Raw genomic sequence first — 21,067 nt, 5'->3', positions numbered from 1 at the left:
TTTTTAACAGAACAGAGTATAGATGTAAATATAGTCGTCTAACTGAGTGCTATCCTTCTGTTTCAAATAAATCTAGGAAATCAATCACTTTACCTAATAAAGTGTAGATGAATACAAATAGTCACTTAATTAAAAATCTATTTTGAAAAATGAGAGAAGAAAGAAGCACAGTAAATATTTGATAAATGGAACTGAAGAGAGAAGGGAAATTGTAAGTCTTAGCCCTAGGAAGAAACTTAGAGATTAGCTTGCCAGCTAGCTTGCCTAAATTTTCATTTTATTGATATGGAATAGAAAAAAAAAAAGTCTGAGAGGAAGAAAAAAGAATGAACTTCTGCTTCCTGGTAAAGTTAGGTTAATTACCAGGGAATGAGTCCCTTAGGTTTGCTACTATTGCAGAATTGAGCCTTCAGACAAACCCACGCAGACACCCAGACAACCCCCTCTTTGTCTAGCACCCCATCAGTTACCTGGGAGCCAAAAGCCTAGACATCCCAGATCTCCCTTTATTTTTAATATTTTTAATAGAATAAAAGGAATGTATCCCTAGGCAGATATTAGGCATGTTATGTTTAAATACTTCTCCTAAATAGATACAATAGCCTATTGGCAAAGATTGATTCCCAGTTCCTAAGGATTCAGAGGTTCTGTGAGCAGAATTTTTTAGAGGTTTTTTGTTTGTTTGTTTGTTTGTTTGCTTTTATGTGAGAACAAAATATTGGGAGTAAAGTAGATCTCAGATGAAAAAGTCTAATGTGTATGTTTTAAGACTATTTCCAGTTGGGACAGTTAGTAACAATACTTCTTCAATTTATGTAAGTCGCTACAGATAGGTTACTCCAGCTACTCTACCTTCCTTCAAAGAATGATGGACGTACTGACCCATCATGACCTTATGTTGCTAGGGTGGGGAATCTATTTGTGTATTTTTAAGTAACAACAATAATAAAAATGTGACCTTCTGATTCTACCACCTTCACCCCTGCCTTGGACTCTTCTGGGACCATGATTTACTCTGAGATAATGTGTTTATTACACGAGTGTTGATATTTGAGCAGCTTAGGTCTCCTTTAAATCATACTTCAGACACATAAAAGAATGCATACAAGATAAACTAATTAGAAACTAGTAGTCTGGACAAAATAAAAATCAAAACATTAGCCACACGCACACACAAAAAAAACCAAAAAACAAAACATAAGCCACAAACTAAAACTTTCAAGGAAAGAAAATCTTAAATACAAAGTAAATGTCAGTTACTTTCAAATTATCTGCTTCTTTGTTTCTCATCTGTCTGTCTCTCTCTTCTTGATTTTCTAGGAAGAAACATTAATTTCTGATCTTAAATAGTTCTTGGCTAGTTCTAAAGGACAATAATGAACCAGTCAAATCACAAATCTTGGTCACTTCATAGAAAGAGAAGATGTAGCACAAATACAGTCTAGGACAAAAGAAGGACGCTTTCTTGTGTTAAATCTATCAGGATATGCTGAAACATATGGTTATATTTACATGAATTTTTAAAATAGTTCAGAAATTTTTGTGTTTGCTATTATCTCTTTAAGCTTGCTTTCTGTATTCCCAAGAGACATTTGTGTACTCTCTTCTGCCATCAGGAGTCTTTCACTGTGAAAGTCTAAGAATTACTGAAACAGTCAGAAAATAAAAAACCAACAACCCAAAATCTGAGCTCAGGAGTTCGTAAGTCCCAGATCCAGCCCCTTACATGTTAACTGTGTGACCTTGGCCAGGTCATTTACCTCTCATTTCCACACCTGCAGACTGAGACCACACCATTTGTGATTTTATGTAGCTCTTAAACTATAAACTCCTATTCAAATGTAAGGTAGAAGTGATATTTTATTTATGATATAAGTGGTTCAATCTCCCACTAATGATACAAAAGCTCTGGAAAAAAATATAAACTTATACTTCAAAAAGTATGACCTCTCTCCCGGTTAAATTGTCCTTCCTTCTATGGCATTAACAGAGATATGGCATTAGTGAAGCAACACATAGTTTTCTGTAGCATCACAATGGAAAAAGCTGAGAGTGAGTTATTGGGAACTGAAGTTATAAGGAGATAGAATAGAGAATATAGACTATAGTTAATCCCTTGAGAAGAAGTAACAATGGTCCTAGGAATTAAGAGAGGGTTGGATTCCTTCCTGATTATTGTTGGAGAGGCCAAGACAGGGACGTAACAAGCTGGTCCTCCACAGCTGTGCTGCTTTGGCAACCTAAAGATTTTTCTGGCTCACAGTCCTGGCCAAACTGTGAAAAATGGAGCTGTCCACCAAAAAGTAGGAAATCTGCAATGGAAATAAGTAATAGACCTGGATGCCAAATTCACAGATCACCGGAAACAATGCAAGAACAGCTAGTATTTCAGGATAGTAATTTGCTAATTTTGAAGTTCTACTTTATTTATGCATTCTTGACACATCCAAATATGTGAGTAAAAAGTAGAATTAACTGTCAGAAAAGAAGTACATTTCAAATGTTCTCAGCCAGGGTTTAGTGGTATCCAGGGGCTTTCTCTTCCTCCCAGTAGGAATAGCACACTGTTGGCCCCAGTGAAGCTGTTGTTGTACAAAAACTTTTTCAAGAATTCATTAAACAGACTTGGTCAAGCTAGCTCTCAAGATAAGAACCCTGCAAATGGTTATAAACATATGATCTGCATTACAGTTAGTCTTGGCAAAATGATCTCTATCAGATTTTGTCTCAAGTTTTTCCAACTCTTGACATTTGAATATTCTCTTTGCTCCAAATGAATTAATGTGCTAATAACAGCTTTTTGAAATAGAGTCAACTACAGAGATTATAGATGAACATTTATCTACTGTTATCATAACACTAGTACAATTTTAATAAAAAGGCTGGAAATAATATCCATTTAAATTAAATCAAGAAAAAAATAAGTTTACTTTTTCTGAGAAAGCAAACTGATAGTTTTTCTCTTTGATTTCCTTGCACTTTAGAATGAAGGGCAGCTATTAAACCTTTAAATAAACCTTTAAAGTAAACTGTACTATATAGCAATATTTGGCTTAGTCTTTAATGAGCCATTTCTGTTATTTTATAGGCATTTGAGAATGATAATGCCTCCTGAGTCATAGACTCTTCTAGCCCAACCTTTCCGGGAATGTATATGCATTGTCAGACACCACGGAAGAGTAGAAGATTAACTGGGTTCCCATATTGTCAAAGAAGCTCTGTGGTCTGCAACCTCTCTTGATCTTGATTTTCTTCGTTATAAAACTAAAGCACTCAATGGGATCCATGTTTCTAATTTTTTGTTGTTCAGCCTTTAAATAACATTTGGAGTGCATCTGATTAAATTAATTCATCCCAAGAATCTGTGGCCCATTAGTGACAACCTCTGAACAACAGATTCTTTAAGGATCTCACTAAGCCTAAGACTGTATTATTCTAGTGTTAGAGCAAAGAGGGGGAATGAGAAGGAAAGACTAAAGTACTACTTACTTTTCAAATACACGTCTGATAATCAGCAAGAGAAAAGCACATGGAATTGTCATGTATAAATGAGAAGGTTTTACATAGACGAGTCCATCATGATCCTCAAGATCTGACCACTTTATTGTTGGAGGAAGCCAGAATCTTTCCAACCAGAACCATTCTTTAAACGTCCAAAACATTCTAGAGAAATGGAAACAGAAGACATTAGGCTTGTAAAACAAACACGTAACATTAGGATAACATTGATCACCTTCGCTCAAAATACCAAATCCAGAAAGTTTAGAAAATAAGGCAAGAGGCCTAGCACAGTGGCTCATGCCTGCAATATCAGTACTTTGGGAGACTGAGGCAGGCGGATCATGAGGTCAAGAGATCAAGACCATCCTGACCAACATGGTGAAACCCTGTCTCTACTAAAAATACAAAAATTAGTCCAGTGTGGTGGTGCACACCAGTAGTCCCAGCAACTCAGGAGGCTGAGGCAGGAGAATTGCTTGATCCCAGGAGGAGGAGTTTGCAGTGAGCCAAGATCACGCCACTGTACTCCAGCCTGGCAACAGAGCAAGACTCCATCTCAAAAAAAGAAAAAAAAAAAAAAAGAAAGAAAGAAAATAAGGCAAGAATGGAGTATTATTATTTAATGGATTGTATGATCCTTCATTGCATTAAACAATAATTACTCTTCTATACCCTCATATCTTTATGGCATGGAAAAACTACAGTTTAACACATCACTGTTCACACTTTCGGCAAAACATGTGAATATTATGCATGTGTATTTTCTTTTAATATGATTCTACAGTATAAAAAAAAATATGCTTTACAACTTTAACATGCCAAAAGTTAATGTCCTGAAGGCTCCAAGTAGGTATAAATCATCACTAGTACCCTAAAAAATTCCCCAGGAAATAAGGGGCAGGCACATTTCACTTCGTATTACAAGGAGATCAAATTTGTCTATGTAAAGGAATATTTATTAAGATTCTGTTATTTGTGAAGTGCTGTGCTGGGCACTGAGGATAAAACAATTAACAAGACAGGGTTCCTGCCTTGAGGACCTAATAGTCTTGTAAGCAAGGCAGGCCTGAACAGATGACTTCAACACATTTTTTTTTTTTTTTAGGTATGATAAAAAATGTATACAGGTTGCTGTGGGAACAAGACGATGGGCACTGAGCCCAGTCAGGAAATATCAGGGAAAGGTAATTGGAAGAAAAAGTCCTTGAGATATCTTGAACAATAAGTGGAAATAAGCCAGGAAAAGTAGGAAAATGGGGAAAAGGGAATAGAAGTCCTAAGCAATAAAGTATTAATACCACAGTCAAGTAACCAGAGCATAGAATAATGTAAATTAGATGTTTTAATATCCTTGTTTAGGCTATGATCATTTTGGACTTGAGATTTTGACTTGAGGATGTGTTGATTTCATCTTTTAATGTTTAATCAGAAAAAAAGGAATCAAAATGTCCTCAGACTTGCAACAAGTTTGTGAAAATAACTCTGTCAAAACCTCTTAATCTGGAAATAACAAGGTATACATAGAAAACTACCAGTGGGTTGGTACTACCACAGTGAATGAATGCAAGGTGTGGAATGGTAGGTTACAAATAAGTGCCCAGCCACTGTAGTGGATTGCCCTGTCATAATCGGTAATAGCTTTTCCTTCTTTTCAGAAGTATTCTGAAAGGAATACTTTGGACAATAAATCATATGATCACCCTCATTAAAATGCTGGTGGGACAAGCAGGCTAGGTCTTAGAGGGTTTGCTTGCATTCCATGCTAAGGAGTTTGGCATTTAGCTGATAGGACCCACTGAAAGGTATTATGCAGAGGAATGAGATGGTCAGCTATTTTAGAAAGGTCAATTTGGTAGCCAGCTCCTCTGTGAGCCCACAGGGTGTCTTCGTGCTGATTAGAGGAAGGTATTCTCTCTAGGCAGACAAAGCTCTGCCGATTAGAGGAAGGTATTCTCTCTAGGCAGACACAGCTCTGCCAAGCCCAAAATGATGAGTGGAATGAGGGCTAGATTTCAAGCCCACTCCCCACTTCACCTCACCCAGGCACATGCATGGCAGCTCTTCTGGCAGTGGCGTGAAGCACACCTCAGGAGATGGAGAAACTAGAGAGCAATCAGCTCACAGCAATAGATGCAGTCAGCAGAGAGAAGGTTTGGCCAGAGCAGTGGTGACCAGAGGGAATAACGCCATTTGTGGGATGCAAATTGGGTAGAGGATAAAGGGAGCCCCAGAGAGAAGTGAGATTGATGGGGAAGCAAGAAAACTCAAGGGAGTGAAGGTCAAAGACCTGTGTGTTGGGAGTGAGGCCACAGGCCCGAGGTCAATGGGAAGACTAGATCAGAGGGTAGGATACAAGAGGGAAATACTGAAGTGACAGATTTCTGACTGGAGATGAGAAAGAATTTCACAGTGTGGACCCCAATGTCCTTCAGAAAGATCTGCACCAAAACCAAGAATTGAACCCTGGTGAGATAATTCCCTACCTCATCTCACCTCTTACCCACTGTTCGGAGAAGTGCTAACCCAGTCACCTCCACACCTGCAAGGCTGTGCCCCTGGAGAAAGGCTGCCTTCTTTTCCATGGACTATTCTATTTTTTTTTTTTATTTTTTATTTTTGAGACAGAGATTCACTCTTGTTGCCCAGGCTGGAGTGCAATGGCATGATCTCGGCTCACTGCAACCTCTGCCTTCTGGGTTCAAGCAATTCTCCTGCCTCAGTCTCCCAAGTAGCTGGGATTACAGGTATATGCCACCATGACCAGCTAATTTTGTATTTTTAGTAGAGACGGGGGTTTCTCCATGTTGGTCAGGCTGGTCTCGAACTCCCGACCTCAGGTGATCCGCTGGCCTTGGCCTCCCAAAGTGCTGGGATTACAGGCATGAGCCACTGCACCCAGCCTCCATGGACTATTCTTTTATTAGAATTTCTACCCTGAGAGGGAGGAGTGAATCCTATTTATACCATTGCGAAATTGTGTAAATATGGTGGAACAAAGATCATCAACAAAGACTTAGAGAATACTTCCTCTCAATTAGGCTTTGGAGCTACAGAAAGGACAGGGGTGAAGGGGTGACCCTGGATGGCAGACTTGATCTGGGTAGGAAGGTATAGTGAGAACTGGTAACAGAGCTGTTAGGAATTGATCAACTTTCATGGTTGGTTTGGTAAAATAAGTGAGGACTCAAGCTTGGTTGCCTGAACCCTCTGACATAACTGACCAAAAGGGGAATTAAGAGAAATCTATTTTGAAGTACCTGCCCAGAACATCTCAGAACAAGAGCATCCACAAACCTTTGAGTCAAACTCCAGCTAAAGTTCAAACTTCCTAGAGACTTGAGAAACCAGTCGAGGCCACAGAGTCTCTCTGTAATGGGCAAAGCTTGTGCCAGGTCTGTGTTCCTCAACTGCATCAAAACTAGATACTCCTGCAAGGGCAAAGATTTTTTTTTTTGCCTAGAAGTTTGCCTCAGCATGTTCCTTACTTTATTGGCTCCAAATTTAATAGATAAGAACTCAGGAAACAAATAGCAATGACACTGAGTTAGGTTTTCCCTCCAGTATTATTATAATCACTGTTATACAAAACAGCTTGCTCGCCCGCAAAACACAACTCAAGGCAGTACAGATTAGTTCGTGTAATGTGAAATATAACTAATCAAATAGTTTATCATGGATATGTAGGGGTTACCACTCTAAACAATTCCTTGTGCATTACATGTAAGCAATGAATTAAGATCTGTTGAAAGCCATAGCAACTTTAATACTCAACAGCCAAAAATATTTAGGGAAGATGGAAAGAACTCAAGAGTTGAGGATGGCCTCTTGGAAAATGTAGTCCAAACTGAGAAAGACAATAAATCTATGTTCTTCACTCTTTCCTCATGTGCTGCCACCAAACATCAATTATTGCAGCTTCAGAAGTGTTAGGAACCCATTTTTCACATCATACACAAAAATTAAAACAAAGCACAGATCTAAATATAATGGCTAAAATTGAGCAACTCTTAGAAGAAAATATAGGAGTAAATCTTTGTGACCGCGAGTTAAGCAAAGCCTCCTTATATTTCAAAAGCACAAGCAAGCTGGGTGTGATGGCTCACACCTGTACATCCATAACCTTGGAAGGCTGGGGTGGGCAGATCGCTTGAGCCCAGGAATTCAAGACCAGCCTGGACAACATAGTGAGATCCTATTTCTACAAAAAATACAAAAATTAGCTAGGCATGGGGCATGGTGGCATGCACCTGTAATCTCAGTTACTCAGGATACTGAGGTGGGAGGATTGCTTGAGCCCAGAGGTAGAGGTTTCAGTAGCCAAAATGGGGCCACTGCACTCTAGCCTGAGTGACAGAATTTGGTAGCCAGCTCCTCTGTGAGCCTATGGGGTGTCTTTGTGAGCCAGAGGGTCTGACAGACCGTGTTTCAAAACGAACAAACAACAAGCAAAAAGCACAAGCAACAAAAGAAAGAATAGACAAATGGATACTATCAATGATGAACCACAGAATGGAAAAAATACTTGAAGGTCACATATCTGAGAAGGGACCTGTAGTTAGACTATGTAAAGGACACTGACAACTCAATGAAAAAAACTGACAAATAATCCAATTTAAAAATAAGCAAAGGCATTTTAACAAAGACAATATAGAAATGGCCAATAAGCGCATGAAAAGATGCTCTGCCTCAGTCATGAGAGAAATGGAAGTCACAACCATACCCAGCGATGCCCTTCACACCCACAGTTGCCATCCAACAGATCACAAGTGCTGACGGGGTGTGAAGAAATCAGGACCCCCTCCACAACCAGACACTGCTGGTGGGAATGTGGCAAAGTGCCACTGCCATGGAAAACAGGCTGTTAGTTTCTTAAATGGTTAAATATACAGTTGCCATAAGACTTTGTAATTCTACTCCTAGGCATATACTGAAGAAAATAGAAAAGATTCATGCTCAGTATGGATGACCCTTGAAAGCATGATGCTAAGTGGCCAGACACAGAAGGCCACATATTGCATGATTCCATTTACGTGAAATGTCCGGAAGAGATACAAAGTAGGTTAGTAGCTCCTTAGTGAGGTAAAGCAGAAGTGGGGATAGATGGAGGAAAATGAGAAATGGCTTCTGATGGATAAGGGTTTCTTTTCAACGTGACGAAAATGTTTAACATTTGAATGTGGTGTTGGTTGCACAATTCTGTAAATACACTAAAAAATATTGAATTGCACACATTAAATGGGTGAATTGCATGGTATGTAATTTATACCTCCAAAAAAATTAAAAAGGTAGATAGCCTTCTTCTCAGCTTCATCAACTTTTAACCTTTATACCTTTTAATCTATGGCTTATCCTGAATTTCATGCTGCAGCTGCCTGTTTTTCATTTATGGTGCTTCAGTTTTACCTCCCAAATTCTCCTGAGTCAAGTTTGCATCCATGAACCCCAAAAACTAAATAAAAGAAATAAAGACTATAATGAGGTTCAGACTTCAGCATGACTTTAAATTTCATGACTTTATGGAAGAAAAAAAAAAACGGTATGCTTTAAAAAGTAAAATTGAACTCTCCTGAAAAAGTGTCTCTCCCAGATGATGGCCGCTTGAAAATAAGGGTGGTCATAGACTCCATAAGCCAATATTTCAGCTCTGGGCATGGGCTTTAACAGTCCAGGCTACCCCTCCAGCCAGCCTCATCGTCCCTCAAGATGAGATCAGAGGCTAAACAGACAAAAGAAGTGAAGACTGTGACAGTCACTCTTGTCTAATTCTCTCTGCCACTTCAGACTATTAGCAAGAAACAAGTCACATTCTCATGGCCTCTCCATGGCTGCTCTAAGTCCACAGCCTGTGGTAACCCACAGCCAGAACCTCTGGGATCCTTCAGAGTCACATTTACCCGATCCTAGTGTACTGGACATGTCATATAGTAGTCACATACCACATAGTAGTCAGGGAAAATTGCCACCATGTGCGAAGTTAGTGTGATGCCTTTCCCACTGTGAATGCCAGAGGGGGCCATTCTCCATCTACTGGCATTGACCTGACCTTAGAGCTAGTCATTCAGATGCTTTTCTTGGGACTGAATCTGGAGCAGATAATGCTATCCAGCAGTAGCAGCAGATGGCATCCTGCCGAGGCAGCGGTGGCCGTGACTGCTGCTGCTGAAAAGATAGTCGCGGTCTCTCAGCTTCTTGGATTTCCTGATTGTCTTGGTTTCCACTGTCATCCAAGTCTAGTCCACTAGCCTTCCTTCAGTGATGTGAGTCACCTCCAATGAAGTCTTTTATTTAAGGTACTAAGAAAGAGGTAAAAGAGGTAGATTCTATTGCCTACAACCAAGAACCCTGACTTATACATCCAGCATCTTCCACACCCTCCTTTAGAGAAACTGATGACTCCAATTTGGTTGTCTGAACCTAAAGTGTAGCAGAGGTACCTGTTTTTAAGATTCATAACTGAGAAGTACACAGCCTGCAGCATTTGTCAGTTTCTCCCTCTGTTTAGCCTCTGACCTCATCATGCTGACAATGGGCACTCACTTGCTCACCTGTCCCTTTTTCTTCTTTCTCTCCCATTTTTGCCCCTGCTCTTCCTGTTGGAAACTTGACAATGACACTCTTAGTTACTGCTTAAGGTGGTTTTTCTCCATGTAAAGGAGGCTGCTGGCTTCCCTGAATACCCTTAAAAAGATGCTTGGTGAATGAAAAAAACATATCACCTATACTGTGAGTAGAACGATACATTTGTGCTGGGTTAACTATGTAAGTATTGTAATACTTCAACAATACTTAAATGGAAAGGACAGTTACAAAATACTGAGATGGAGAGATATCTGCGTTTTTAAAACTCCACAGGTCACTGCTGTGAAAAATTCTTGACCCTTCACAGCAATGATTCTGTCATTTAAGGACCCTGATTGTGAGTCACTCACTTTTTGGTCAGTCTCAGGAGCCCACTGATGCCCACATTAAGTTCTTAGCCCATCTCCCATCTTTAGTCATTTGACTCAATTCTAGCAATTTCTGGCAATTTAAAAATAAACTCTGTTAACAACTCTTCAGTATCTCTGCTTGGAATTCTCTTGGAAGCAAATGTACTTATTTACCCTTGGGTCATTCCCAGTTCCTTTTTCTCTCTTCAGCTACTCAAGGCCTCTTTTTCTCATCCCTTGTGCATTCTCTAAGTTCTGCAATTTTTACTCATATAAAAATATCAGAAGAAATTGTGATTTTATTTACATAAAAAATATCTGAGGCTATTTTTTAAATAAGAAATATTTGCAAGAAAAATGCCAGTGGTTATTTCTTTGTACTTTGAGGGAAACAATAGGAATGGATGAGGCATCTCAGCCCCAGCTGTGTTTTTTGCTAATACTGTGGAATTCTTAAACCTTATTTTCGACTTGGCAGCTGCCAAAAGTTTCCAAGAAGACAATGTAGCTAATGTAGGGGGTTCATGGTCATTCTTTTCTAACCTCATAGGTATAGAACCTAATGTGTAAATGAAGACTGTTGAGCTACTTCCTCAAATGGATGCCATTCCATTCCACCTTAGGACTGAAGGAATAAAACTAACTGGGCCACAAGTTTATCACTATTCGAAGCAACATTTTTGTAAAGTTTTAAAAAATATGACAGTCTAACTCTTGCTGATGTAAGAACTCCAATCCAGGATGAGGCTTTGGACAACATCTGGTAATTATTCATCCTATTCATACTGTAAGTTCCACACCAGCTTAGAAGATATCGCTATAGAACATATCCCTCAGATAGAGGAGAGCAACAAGAAACTATCTCTACACAACAGAAGGTCTCTCTCAGACAGACTGCAGTAACAAGAAATGGCAAGGTGGGCAAACAAGTCAAACTGAAGTAAAGGTATTTTTCTGACTGACAAAGTGAAAGGATGCGCTTGAGTCAACATTCACAATCTCTGAGTACTATTATGGTTGGAGGATATGAGTTGGCAAGAGCTTTTGAAGGTCAGGTGACCAGCTAGGTTATAGGTGACCAGTGTTCTCTGGTGAAGGGAAAGTCAGCTCTATAACAGAAGGACCTTCTCTGTCTTGCTCACTATTGCCTACTCAGAGCTGGCCACACAGTAGACACCAAACGAGTATTTATTGAACAAATGGATGTAAAGCTTACTGGGGCTAGAATGCATTTTTGAACAATCAAAGAGTGATGCTTCAGCCAAAAATAAAATCTGATTCAATTATCTAAAAACTACCTCATTTTTGTTAGTTGTAAAACAATTCCTAAAATTTGGTTAAAGGGTTGGGTAAACATGTTTATCTACATTAGTCTGTTTGTGCTTTCTTTGGAACCAGCTCTACAAACCCAGCCAAAAAAAAAAATGGTATGACTTTAAGATAAAACACAAAGGAAAACATTAGCATCTACGCACCTCCTGTGCACACCGTTAAGACCAAGCCCACTGTAAATTCCAATTCTAAATGCATTTAAAATTGTACCGTTTCACACGAAGAAGACAATGCAAATGATGGAACAATTTAACCTTGAAGGATATTCACTGTGACTAAGTTAGTGCATTAAAAAAAAACTATAAATGCTTTAGGCTCTAACTGTAAAAAAAACTGAAGAGAAAAAAAAAGAAAAATATCCTATACTTTAATGTAGAGGAGCAATTAACTTACTACAAGACAAAAAATAATTTTAAGGAATTCTCCTATACAAAATTTTACAATTATATTAATTTAAAACCTGGAAGAAATTCATAATAGACTTAGAGATTTTTTAAAAAAAGGAAAATTCAGAATATTTGTGACAAAAATATGCTATCACCTCAAAGATGTCATTAAGTGGTATCAGGATGCTCCCAAGTATCCATTTATTCTTTTTAGTCACATACCCCCAGCCCCCACCTAAGTTACACCTGACACGGAGCTGCCTGCTCCATGAGGCAGTATTCTCCAGCCTCCCCAGACGTGGCACGTGTGACTATGCCTGGGTCAATGACATAGGGGTGGAATTGATTTGCATAATCTCCCTAAAGACCAAGCTGCATGTCCTGGTTTCTCTCTGCCTTCCTGATTGCTGGAGATGCAGCTGATAGGACAGGAGTGATTTTTAAAGCCAATTAGCTCATTAGCCCTGGGCCACTCATATCTGTACTGTTACATGCAAGAGAAATGAACTTTTATCTTAGTCATTGAATTTTGAGTTCTCTTTGTTACAACAGGTGAGACTCTGACTCTAATAATACAGAGAAAATAATAGAAAAGATAAGTAAACAAGAGCTATCATGTGTGTTGTTTCCAGGTAGACTGTAAAACATGGAGACTTCTGCTCATCAAAAGATACCATAAAGGTTGGGCGCGGTGACTGAAGCCTGTAATCCCAGCACTTTGGGAGGCTGAGGTGGGTGGATCACCTGAGGTCAGGAGTTCGAGATCAGACTGACCAACATGGTGAAACCCCATCTCGACTAAAAATACAAAAATTAGCCAGGTGTGGTTGCAGGCACCTGTAAACCCAGCTACTCAGGAGGCTGAGGCGGGAGAATCTCTTGAACCCTGGAGGCGGAGGTTGTAGTGAGCCAAGATTACACCACTGCACTCCAGCCTGGGTGACAGAGCAAGACTCCATCTCAAAGAAAACAACAGCTTTAAGAGAATAAAAAAGTCACAGTACAGACTGGGAGAAAATATGTGCAATATAAAGAACTTATATCTAGAATATATAAAGAACTTCTATAACTCAATTAAAAAAAAAATAATCCAGGCAGGGTGCGGTGGCTCAAGCCTGTAATCCTAGCACTTTGGGAGGCCAAGATGGGCAGATCACAAGGTCAGGAGATCGAGACCTCAGGTGATCCACCCACCTCAGCCTGGCTAACACGGTGAAACCCCGTCTCTACTAAAAAATACAAAAAACTAGCCGGGCGACGTGGCGGGTGCCTGTAGTCCCAGCAACTCGGGAGGCTGAGGCAGGAGAATGGCGTAAACTCGGGAGGCGGAGCTTGCAGTGAGTTGAGATCTGGCCACTGCACTCCAGCCTGGGCGACAGAGCGAGACTCCGAGACAGGAGGCCCTGTCTCCAAAAGACAAAACAAAACAAAAAAAAACATTTACAGAGGAGACAGTACAGCAGAGTACGGGAAAACAGGCATCATAGCCATACAGCCCTGGGTTCAAACTCCGACTCATTCACTAACTTTGGGATGTGTGACTTCAGGCTTTTAAGTGCTTTTTTTCTTTTTCTTTCTTTTTTTTATTTTATTTAATTTATTTTTATTATTTTTTAAGACAGAGTCTCACACTGTCACCAGGCTGGGGTACCGTGGCACGATCTTGGCTCACTGCAACCTCTGCCTCCTGGGTTCAAGCGATTCTCCTGCCTCAGCCTCCGGAGTAGCTGGGATTACAGCTGTGCACCACCACGCCCAGCTAATTTTTGTATTTTTAGTACAGACAGGGTTTCACCATGTTGGTCAGGATGGTCTCAATCTCTTGACCTCATGATCCGCCTGCTTCGGCCTCCCAAATTGCTGGGATTACAGGAGTGAGCCACCATGCCTGACCTCTTTTTTTTTTTTTGAGACAGAGTCTCACTCTCACCCAGGCTACAGTGCAGTGGCACAGTCACAGCTTACCGCAGCCTTAACTTGCTGAGTTCAGGTGATCCTTTCGCCCCAGCCTCCTGAGTAACCACAGGCGTGAGCCACCATACCAGACTAATTTTTGTATTTTTTTGTAGAGACAGGGTTTCACCATATTACCCAGACTGATCTCCAACTCCTGGGCTCAAGCAATCTGCCCACCTTGGCCTCCCAAAGTGCTAGGATTACAGATGTGAGCCTCCAACACCCAGCCTTGATAGTGCTTTTTAATAGCCTTTTGACACACAAATTCCCTCATGAGTAAAACCTGCTTTGAATGTAATGAATTGAATTGACATGGAAGAAGATCAAATCAGGTATGAAGAAGTAAAGAGGGCCGGGCGCAGTGGCTTACGCCTGTAATCCCAGCAATTTGGGAGGCCGAGGCGGGTGGATCACCTGAGGTCAGGAGTTCGAGACCAGCCTGACCAACATGGTGAAACCCCGTCTCTACTAAAAAAACAAAATTAGCTGGGCATGGTGGGGCATGCCTGTAACCCCAGCTACCTGAGAGGCTGAGACCCAGGAGGCGGAGTTTGCATTGAGCCAAGATTGTGCCATTGCACTCTAGCCTGGGTAACAAGAGCAACTCCGTCTCAAAAAAAAGAAGAGTTCAGATATTCTCCCAGAACACTCAGGAGAAGATGAAAGTGGTAATTAAACATAGAGATTGGAAAGCAGAAACTCAATTTACAAATAATTCCTTAAGACAGTGAAATGTAATATTGAAGGACGGCAAAATAACTTAGAGAAAAAAATATGTGTGATGGGTCTCTAAAAGACATCATATTGCCATTAACAAAAAGAATGGCAACCAAAAGACATACTCTGATACACAGTCTGAGAAAATATATCTTTCTTCTTGGGAAATTGTTGGGATGCAAACATAACCCAGTCATTTTTCCTGGAAACATTACCAAAGAAATGAACTCAAATTAAGATTTTCTCATTAGACACATCATGAAATAAAGACTAAATAATAAATATAACGGTGATAAAAAAATGTAGTGTAAATTCAAGAATAAAATTTGAGAAGATACATAATGTAAAAAATCATTGGGAATAGCAATTTGGTTTATAAATTCAAGTGAAATTAACAATGGCCAGAGGCCGGGCGCAGTGGCTCAAGCCTGTAATCCAGCACTTTGGGAGGCCGAGACGGGCGGATCACGAGGTCAGGAGATGGAGACCATCCTGGCTAACACGGTGAAACCCCGTCTCTACTAAAAAATACAAAAAACTAGCCGGGCGACGTGGCGGGTGCCTGTAGTCCCAGCAACTCGGGAGGCTGAGGCAGGAGAATGGCGTAAACTCAGGAGGCGGAGCTTGCAGTGAGCTGAGATCTGGCCACTGCACTCCAGCCTGGGCGACAGAGCGAGACTCCGTCTCAAAAAAATAAAATAAAATAAAAATAAAATAAATAATCCAGGGACTTTTTCTGTCGTAAGTCCATTGAGAGACTGGGTTTCCATTAATACTCTGTTACATGCCCTAGAGAGAAGCATCATAAGTCTTTGCTCTGCTTACAGGGCTTCTTTTATGAAGCTTGGGCCAGTTGTCAAGTTAATGCCTCTCAACTCCAAATTCATCCTTTTTGTCTGCTCTGGGAAAATGGATTCAATCCCTTTACGTATTTTCCCTTTGCCAGCTGGCCGGGAAACTTTGCCAGAAGAGGGTCATGGAGCAACATGCTGGGAGGAAAGGGTTTTGCTTTTGTGATCTGGGGCACTTACAGTGAAGGGCTCCAGCAGCCCCAGCTGCCAGCAGATTTCAGCACCTCCCTTGGGGGTGTTGTGGCACCGTGCCTCCAGGGAGATACCTGCTAACGAGCAGCTCTCCTAGCACCCTATAAAGCAGATTTATGGCAAGTTCCAGAGGGCTGGTTTCCAGCAAGTTCCGCTGGTACCATAAAGACTCCTTTCAAGAGGGTCTGCATGTCAGCCGGCAGGGAGCCTCTTCCTTGGGTGCTAGATATCCCAGAGGTGTGACTGCTTCTTATACCTGCTAGTCTAACATTCATCAGAGTTGTTACTAGCCAATCTCCCATTATTCTAGCCCTGACTGGACCCAGTCTGCCTTGATGGAAAAGTCCAACCATCTTTATGTGCTTACTCTAATACTAGATATCAAAGGCTGAGGGTATTCTAAGCAAGTTAAAAAAGGCCTATGAAGCCCAAATGAGAAGGGAGAGCCCTCTCATTTTCCCTCCTATCACTGTTGGTAGAGTTTACTTTACTTTATCGTGCTTATAAATTAGGTGATGATCTGAGGTTTCAGGATGATGTGATTCTGCCCTTCTGCTCCCACTGATTCCAAAATTTAAATTAATGTCTCCATGAACCAGCTATCACTTTCCACTAGGGCAATACTTTCTCGTTGTTACTAAATATAATTGGGATATTTTCCTAGCAAAACTAATAAACCTCAAAAATGCCAATTAAATTGGCATCTGTGTGTGGTCAAGTTCTCTTTCAGGCCAGAGCTCTCCCTTCACGCTCTTCTCTTCAAGATGTGTTTCTCTTGGCTCTGAAATAAAACTCCGCAATACACTGTGATCTAGGTTGCCATCTATCAGCCCCTTCCTAAACTAAATCTTGAGCCAATGAATTAATTCTTAGAAATGCTCCAGGTAGCTACTGCTGTCTCCTGTTGTGTGCAGAATAAACTTCACTTGGGGAAGGTTCTGTCAGAGGCTTTTTGTCCAAAATGAGTCCGCCTCTTTCTGGAGGCAGCTCCCTATCTTACCTCTACCTGCACTCTCCTGGAACTGAGATGCTTGCAGGAGGGCCCTGGTTGGTTGGACCCCTGCCTACTTTTCCAGTCCTTCTGTGCCCCGCTTCCCCTCAGTCTGTGATACTGTAACTATGAGGGGTCTGCTTTCTAATCTTTGAAAGCAAAAGGCAAAGTTCTTGTTTTCTTTACTTTTTTTTTTTTTTTTTTTTTTTTGAGATAAGATCTTGCTCTGTCACCCAGGCTGGAGTTTAGTGGCATGATCATGGCTCACTGAAGCCTTGACCTTCTGGGCTCAAGCAGTACTTCCACCTCAGCCTCCTAAGTAGCTGGGACCACAGGCGTGCACCACCACACCCTGCTAGTTTTTCATTTTTAGTAGTGACAAGGTCTTATATATTGCCCAGGCTGGTCTCAAACTCCTGGGCTCAAGCAGTCCTTCCACCTCAGCCTTCCAAAGTACTGGAATTACTGTCAAAGTTCTTTTTTTAGCCTTGAGGCATTTGCATAAGCCATTCCTTCTGCCTAGAATGCTCTGCTCACCCCTTCACCTCACTCTCTCCTCCTAAATCCTCAAGTCTCCATTTAAGCATCTATAAGATCCTCATCTAGGCTTTCCAGAGCCCCAGATGCCCCAAGGTTCCATAACCTGGCATACAGAAGGTACAAATAGTAAGTGCTCAATGCATATACCACAGCGGTCAAGCACATGGACTTTGGAGCCAGGCTCCTCAGCTCTAAAACCTAGTTCTGACACTTAACTAGCCACGTGCCCATGGACAACTAGCATGACCTCAGTTTCCCCATCTACACGATGGAGTTGATCATTGTACCTCACCTCCCTGCAGGGTTGTTAGAATGAGTAAGTGGGTAAATGCTTGTAAATCGCTTTATTTCATGTCTGTTAAATGATAAATTGGAGTCAAGCTATTAAATACAATGAAATTGCCCTTCTAAAAAAGGGAACTACATAAACTTCCAGGTCTTAAAATTCTTTAATTGACACTTATTAAGTTAGAAGAAGTTATTTAAAAATAATATTCAGTGCAAACTACAATATAGTAAAGTTACTACACGCATCTGTTACTGGTGGCAACATAAATGATAGTATCCTTTTGGAAACGAGATAATAAATTTTAGGAGTCACTAAAATGTTCAAGTGTACCTGGGAATATACATAAAACTGGACACAATTTTTGAAAGCTACAATTAATAAATAACACTTCAATGTTAGTAATACTAGTTTTTAAAAACCAGAATGTTTAAGCACATTTGAAATATTAACTCCAGATAATATCCAGCTAATGTTAAAAATTATAAAATGTATCAACATGAAAAATCCCATGACATATTAAAAAATAAAACCCAAATTTATATCATACTATGATTATATGATGCATATGATCTCATTATATGATACTATTTTATACATATCATATGTATGTGTGTGGGTATAAAAATAAAAACTAGAAAGAAACATAAAAAATAATTGGTATACTAAAATGATAAATTCCGGGTGGCTTAAACTTTTAAAATATTGTTACTACTGATTCAACATTAGGAAAATGTATCACTGTGTTCTTATTTGATTATTCAAATCAGTGAAAGCAAATTTTATTCTAAAAATCATGCAACATCTAGCCCAACGCTATAAATATGACGAAAGTGAGTCCCAGGGAAATAAAATTGCTTTATCTGAGTAAAGCCAGAAAAGCCAGTGTTTTTCCAATACACACTTAGTTCCTCCTGACCAAATGATGATTTGTTTCACATTAATATTTTAAGAGGCTTATTTTTTATAGTAAATGTTTCATATATAAAAGCTAATGCCTTCACACAGATAATATGTGGATCAAACTGATTTGAAGTAAGGCAAGTTTGCTACCTACATAAAAACTTATCACAGCCATCTTACTCACACAAACAGCTAACTACTGGAATCTTTTGGATTTTAACAATTTCAGAGAAAATACAAAGTGTACTCCCTTAGTCAGTAGGAAGACAGGCTGACTTTACAGTGTGGAGGTAATAAAGACACAATAGCACATGGCTTTCCAGGAGGCAGTGCTCACCAAAATGGAATTCTCCCAAGGCCCCTTAACCTTAATCTGCTTAGGCTCGTCTTGGCCCGATCATTACCTCGACAGAGATTATCAAAGGCCCACTCAGGACCCAGGGTGGTAAGTGAGCCAGGAAGTTGACTTAGACTGGTAATGTGGATATAAATTTGCAGAAAAAACAGGTATGACTGAAATCAGAGGGGTGTAAAGCAAAGTTACAGAACAGAAATGTCTTAGAAGAATGTAAATCTTAGGGTTCCAAAAAAAGGGATCCAAGGTGATGGGGAGGAACACTATAAGATTGATAGTTCTGTTTTCAAAGGTAGAACTCCCCTCCCCACCTTTTGGTGGTTCACTTTAGGAATCTAAAATGTAAATCAGTGGCTGGGTAAGTAGGCAATGGTGTTGCAACATTAAGAAATGTTAATCCAAGTAGCATCCTGTCAGCATTTCCTTTCCAATTGCTGGTAAACATCTTGCTCCTCTCCACTGACCACCTTCTCCTCCCTCGCCTGGAGAACACATCGTGCCTCACAAATTACCCTGTTATTAGTGTTGGGCATAAGTGACTGGTCCAGGCCAGAGCAAAGGAATTGGGAACCTGCTGCCAGTGAGTCACAAAGGGCCTAAGGTGAGTCACCTGGTTCTGTCTCAATTTTCCCATTTGAGGGACTAAAGGATTGCCTTAGTGTCTGCAAAGACCTCCTGTGTGCCACTCAAGGGTGCTGTACTGGCTTCCCGTCACCTTATCCAGTTAGAAAGGGGTGGGTAAGGCCGTTATACAAATTGCAAGCTGGCAATTGATGAATACAATAAAAATAACACACAAAAATGAGTGAATGCAGCACTTCACATACCACAAGCAGCTGTAAGTCTTGCATAGAGCCTAAAATCTTTCAAGAGAATGGTGGCTCCACAGTCAGGAAACCTGGTTTGAGGGCCAGTCCTGTCGCTTGGTAGCTGAGTGATCTCAGGCAACTCAATCTCTCTGAATCTTTGTTTACTGGCCTGTTAAATGGGGTTAATTCCACCTACCACAAAGACCTGCTGTCATGGGACTAAGGGAGATTAGGTATACAGACGTACCTGAACACAGTAACCCACAAAGCTGGGTCAGTGTTAAGTAGTAACAAGTAATAAGTCATCTTATTATCCTCCCCTACTGGGCACAGGAAAGAATCAGATGTCAGGCTGGTTTAAACAATAAAATTAAATACTAAGTTTTAAAAGGTTCCTCAGAGAGAGAAATGGGAGAACCTCCTATGGCTTCATAGCCTCCTCCCCCATCATGTTCTTCTCTCTCTCACTACTGGATAAAGATAACTGGTTTCACAGCCGTCTTTCAGTAAGGAAAGCCCACATAATGGGTACCAACTGTGCTGAGTAAAACACCCAGGCACAGGTCCTAGAGAGTCTGTGTTGCAGTGTCAGGTGGTTCCAAGCTTTCCAAAGATGGGCCTCACCCGGGAGAATGCCCAGATTTCCCTCCCAACCCCAGCAAACGGGAGTAGGATTTCCAGGACAGGACATGTGAGAACCCAGGACCTAGTGCCTTGCTAATAAAAGGAGTTTGGGAATCTGAATGCCATTTTCACCACTTTCCAACTACATGGCTTAGAGCAAGCGATGTTTTCTAAGCCCTGAATTCCTCACAAAGCCTGAAAACTTAAAACTGTGGTTCTGGAGTCAGGAAGCCCAGTTTGAAGGTCAGTCCTGTCACTGAATAGCTAAGGGATCTTGGGCAAGTCAGTCTGTAAAAATAGACACAACATTTTATGTTTATTTTGTAAGTTCTAGATTAGGATTAAATAAAGTACATCATGTGTCTCAATTACCTAATGTAATGCCTGGCACATGGCAAGTGCCCGATATACTGTTGGCATTGGTACTGCAGTCACTATTAACATTTCCTCATCAATGGCACTGTGCCTTCCAAGTGGCACGATGGCCAGCCAGCAGTCCCTCCTTTCCTACAATACCCTGATCAGGGTTTAGGTCAGCCTGACCAAGTGTTGGTGGGGGGTGGCTTTTCTGAGGGATAGTGTCACTTGCAGGTTGACTCATTTCCTCAGTGACAGCAGGATTTCTTACCTCATAAAACTTGCTTGGGCAGTGCCACCAAAGGAATCATTTTATGAAAAAGAGTAGGACCTAGAGG

At 40.6% G+C, this 21,067-nt stretch overlaps 1 protein-coding gene across 1 annotated transcript in view; it reads right to left on the bottom strand.

The window, feature by feature from the left end:
* CERS3 (ceramide synthase 3) overlaps positions 1-21,067 on the bottom strand; it is a 119,561-nt gene that overhangs the window by 86,831 nt on the left and 11,663 nt on the right. The window contains exon 3 of the mRNA XM_026455460.1: positions 3,490-3,663. Within this exon, the coding sequence (XP_026311245.1) occupies positions 3,490-3,662 (173 nt within the window). The 5' untranslated portion in view covers position 3,663. The remainder of the gene's footprint in view (positions 1-3,489; positions 3,664-21,067) is intronic.

The sequence above is a fragment of the Piliocolobus tephrosceles genome, chromosome 6 (assembly GCF_002776525.5).
Source record: "Piliocolobus tephrosceles isolate RC106 chromosome 6, ASM277652v3, whole genome shotgun sequence".
NCBI lineage: Eukaryota > Metazoa > Chordata > Mammalia > Primates > Cercopithecidae > Piliocolobus > Piliocolobus tephrosceles.
This window is presented reverse-complemented; position numbering and strand designations above follow the sequence as displayed.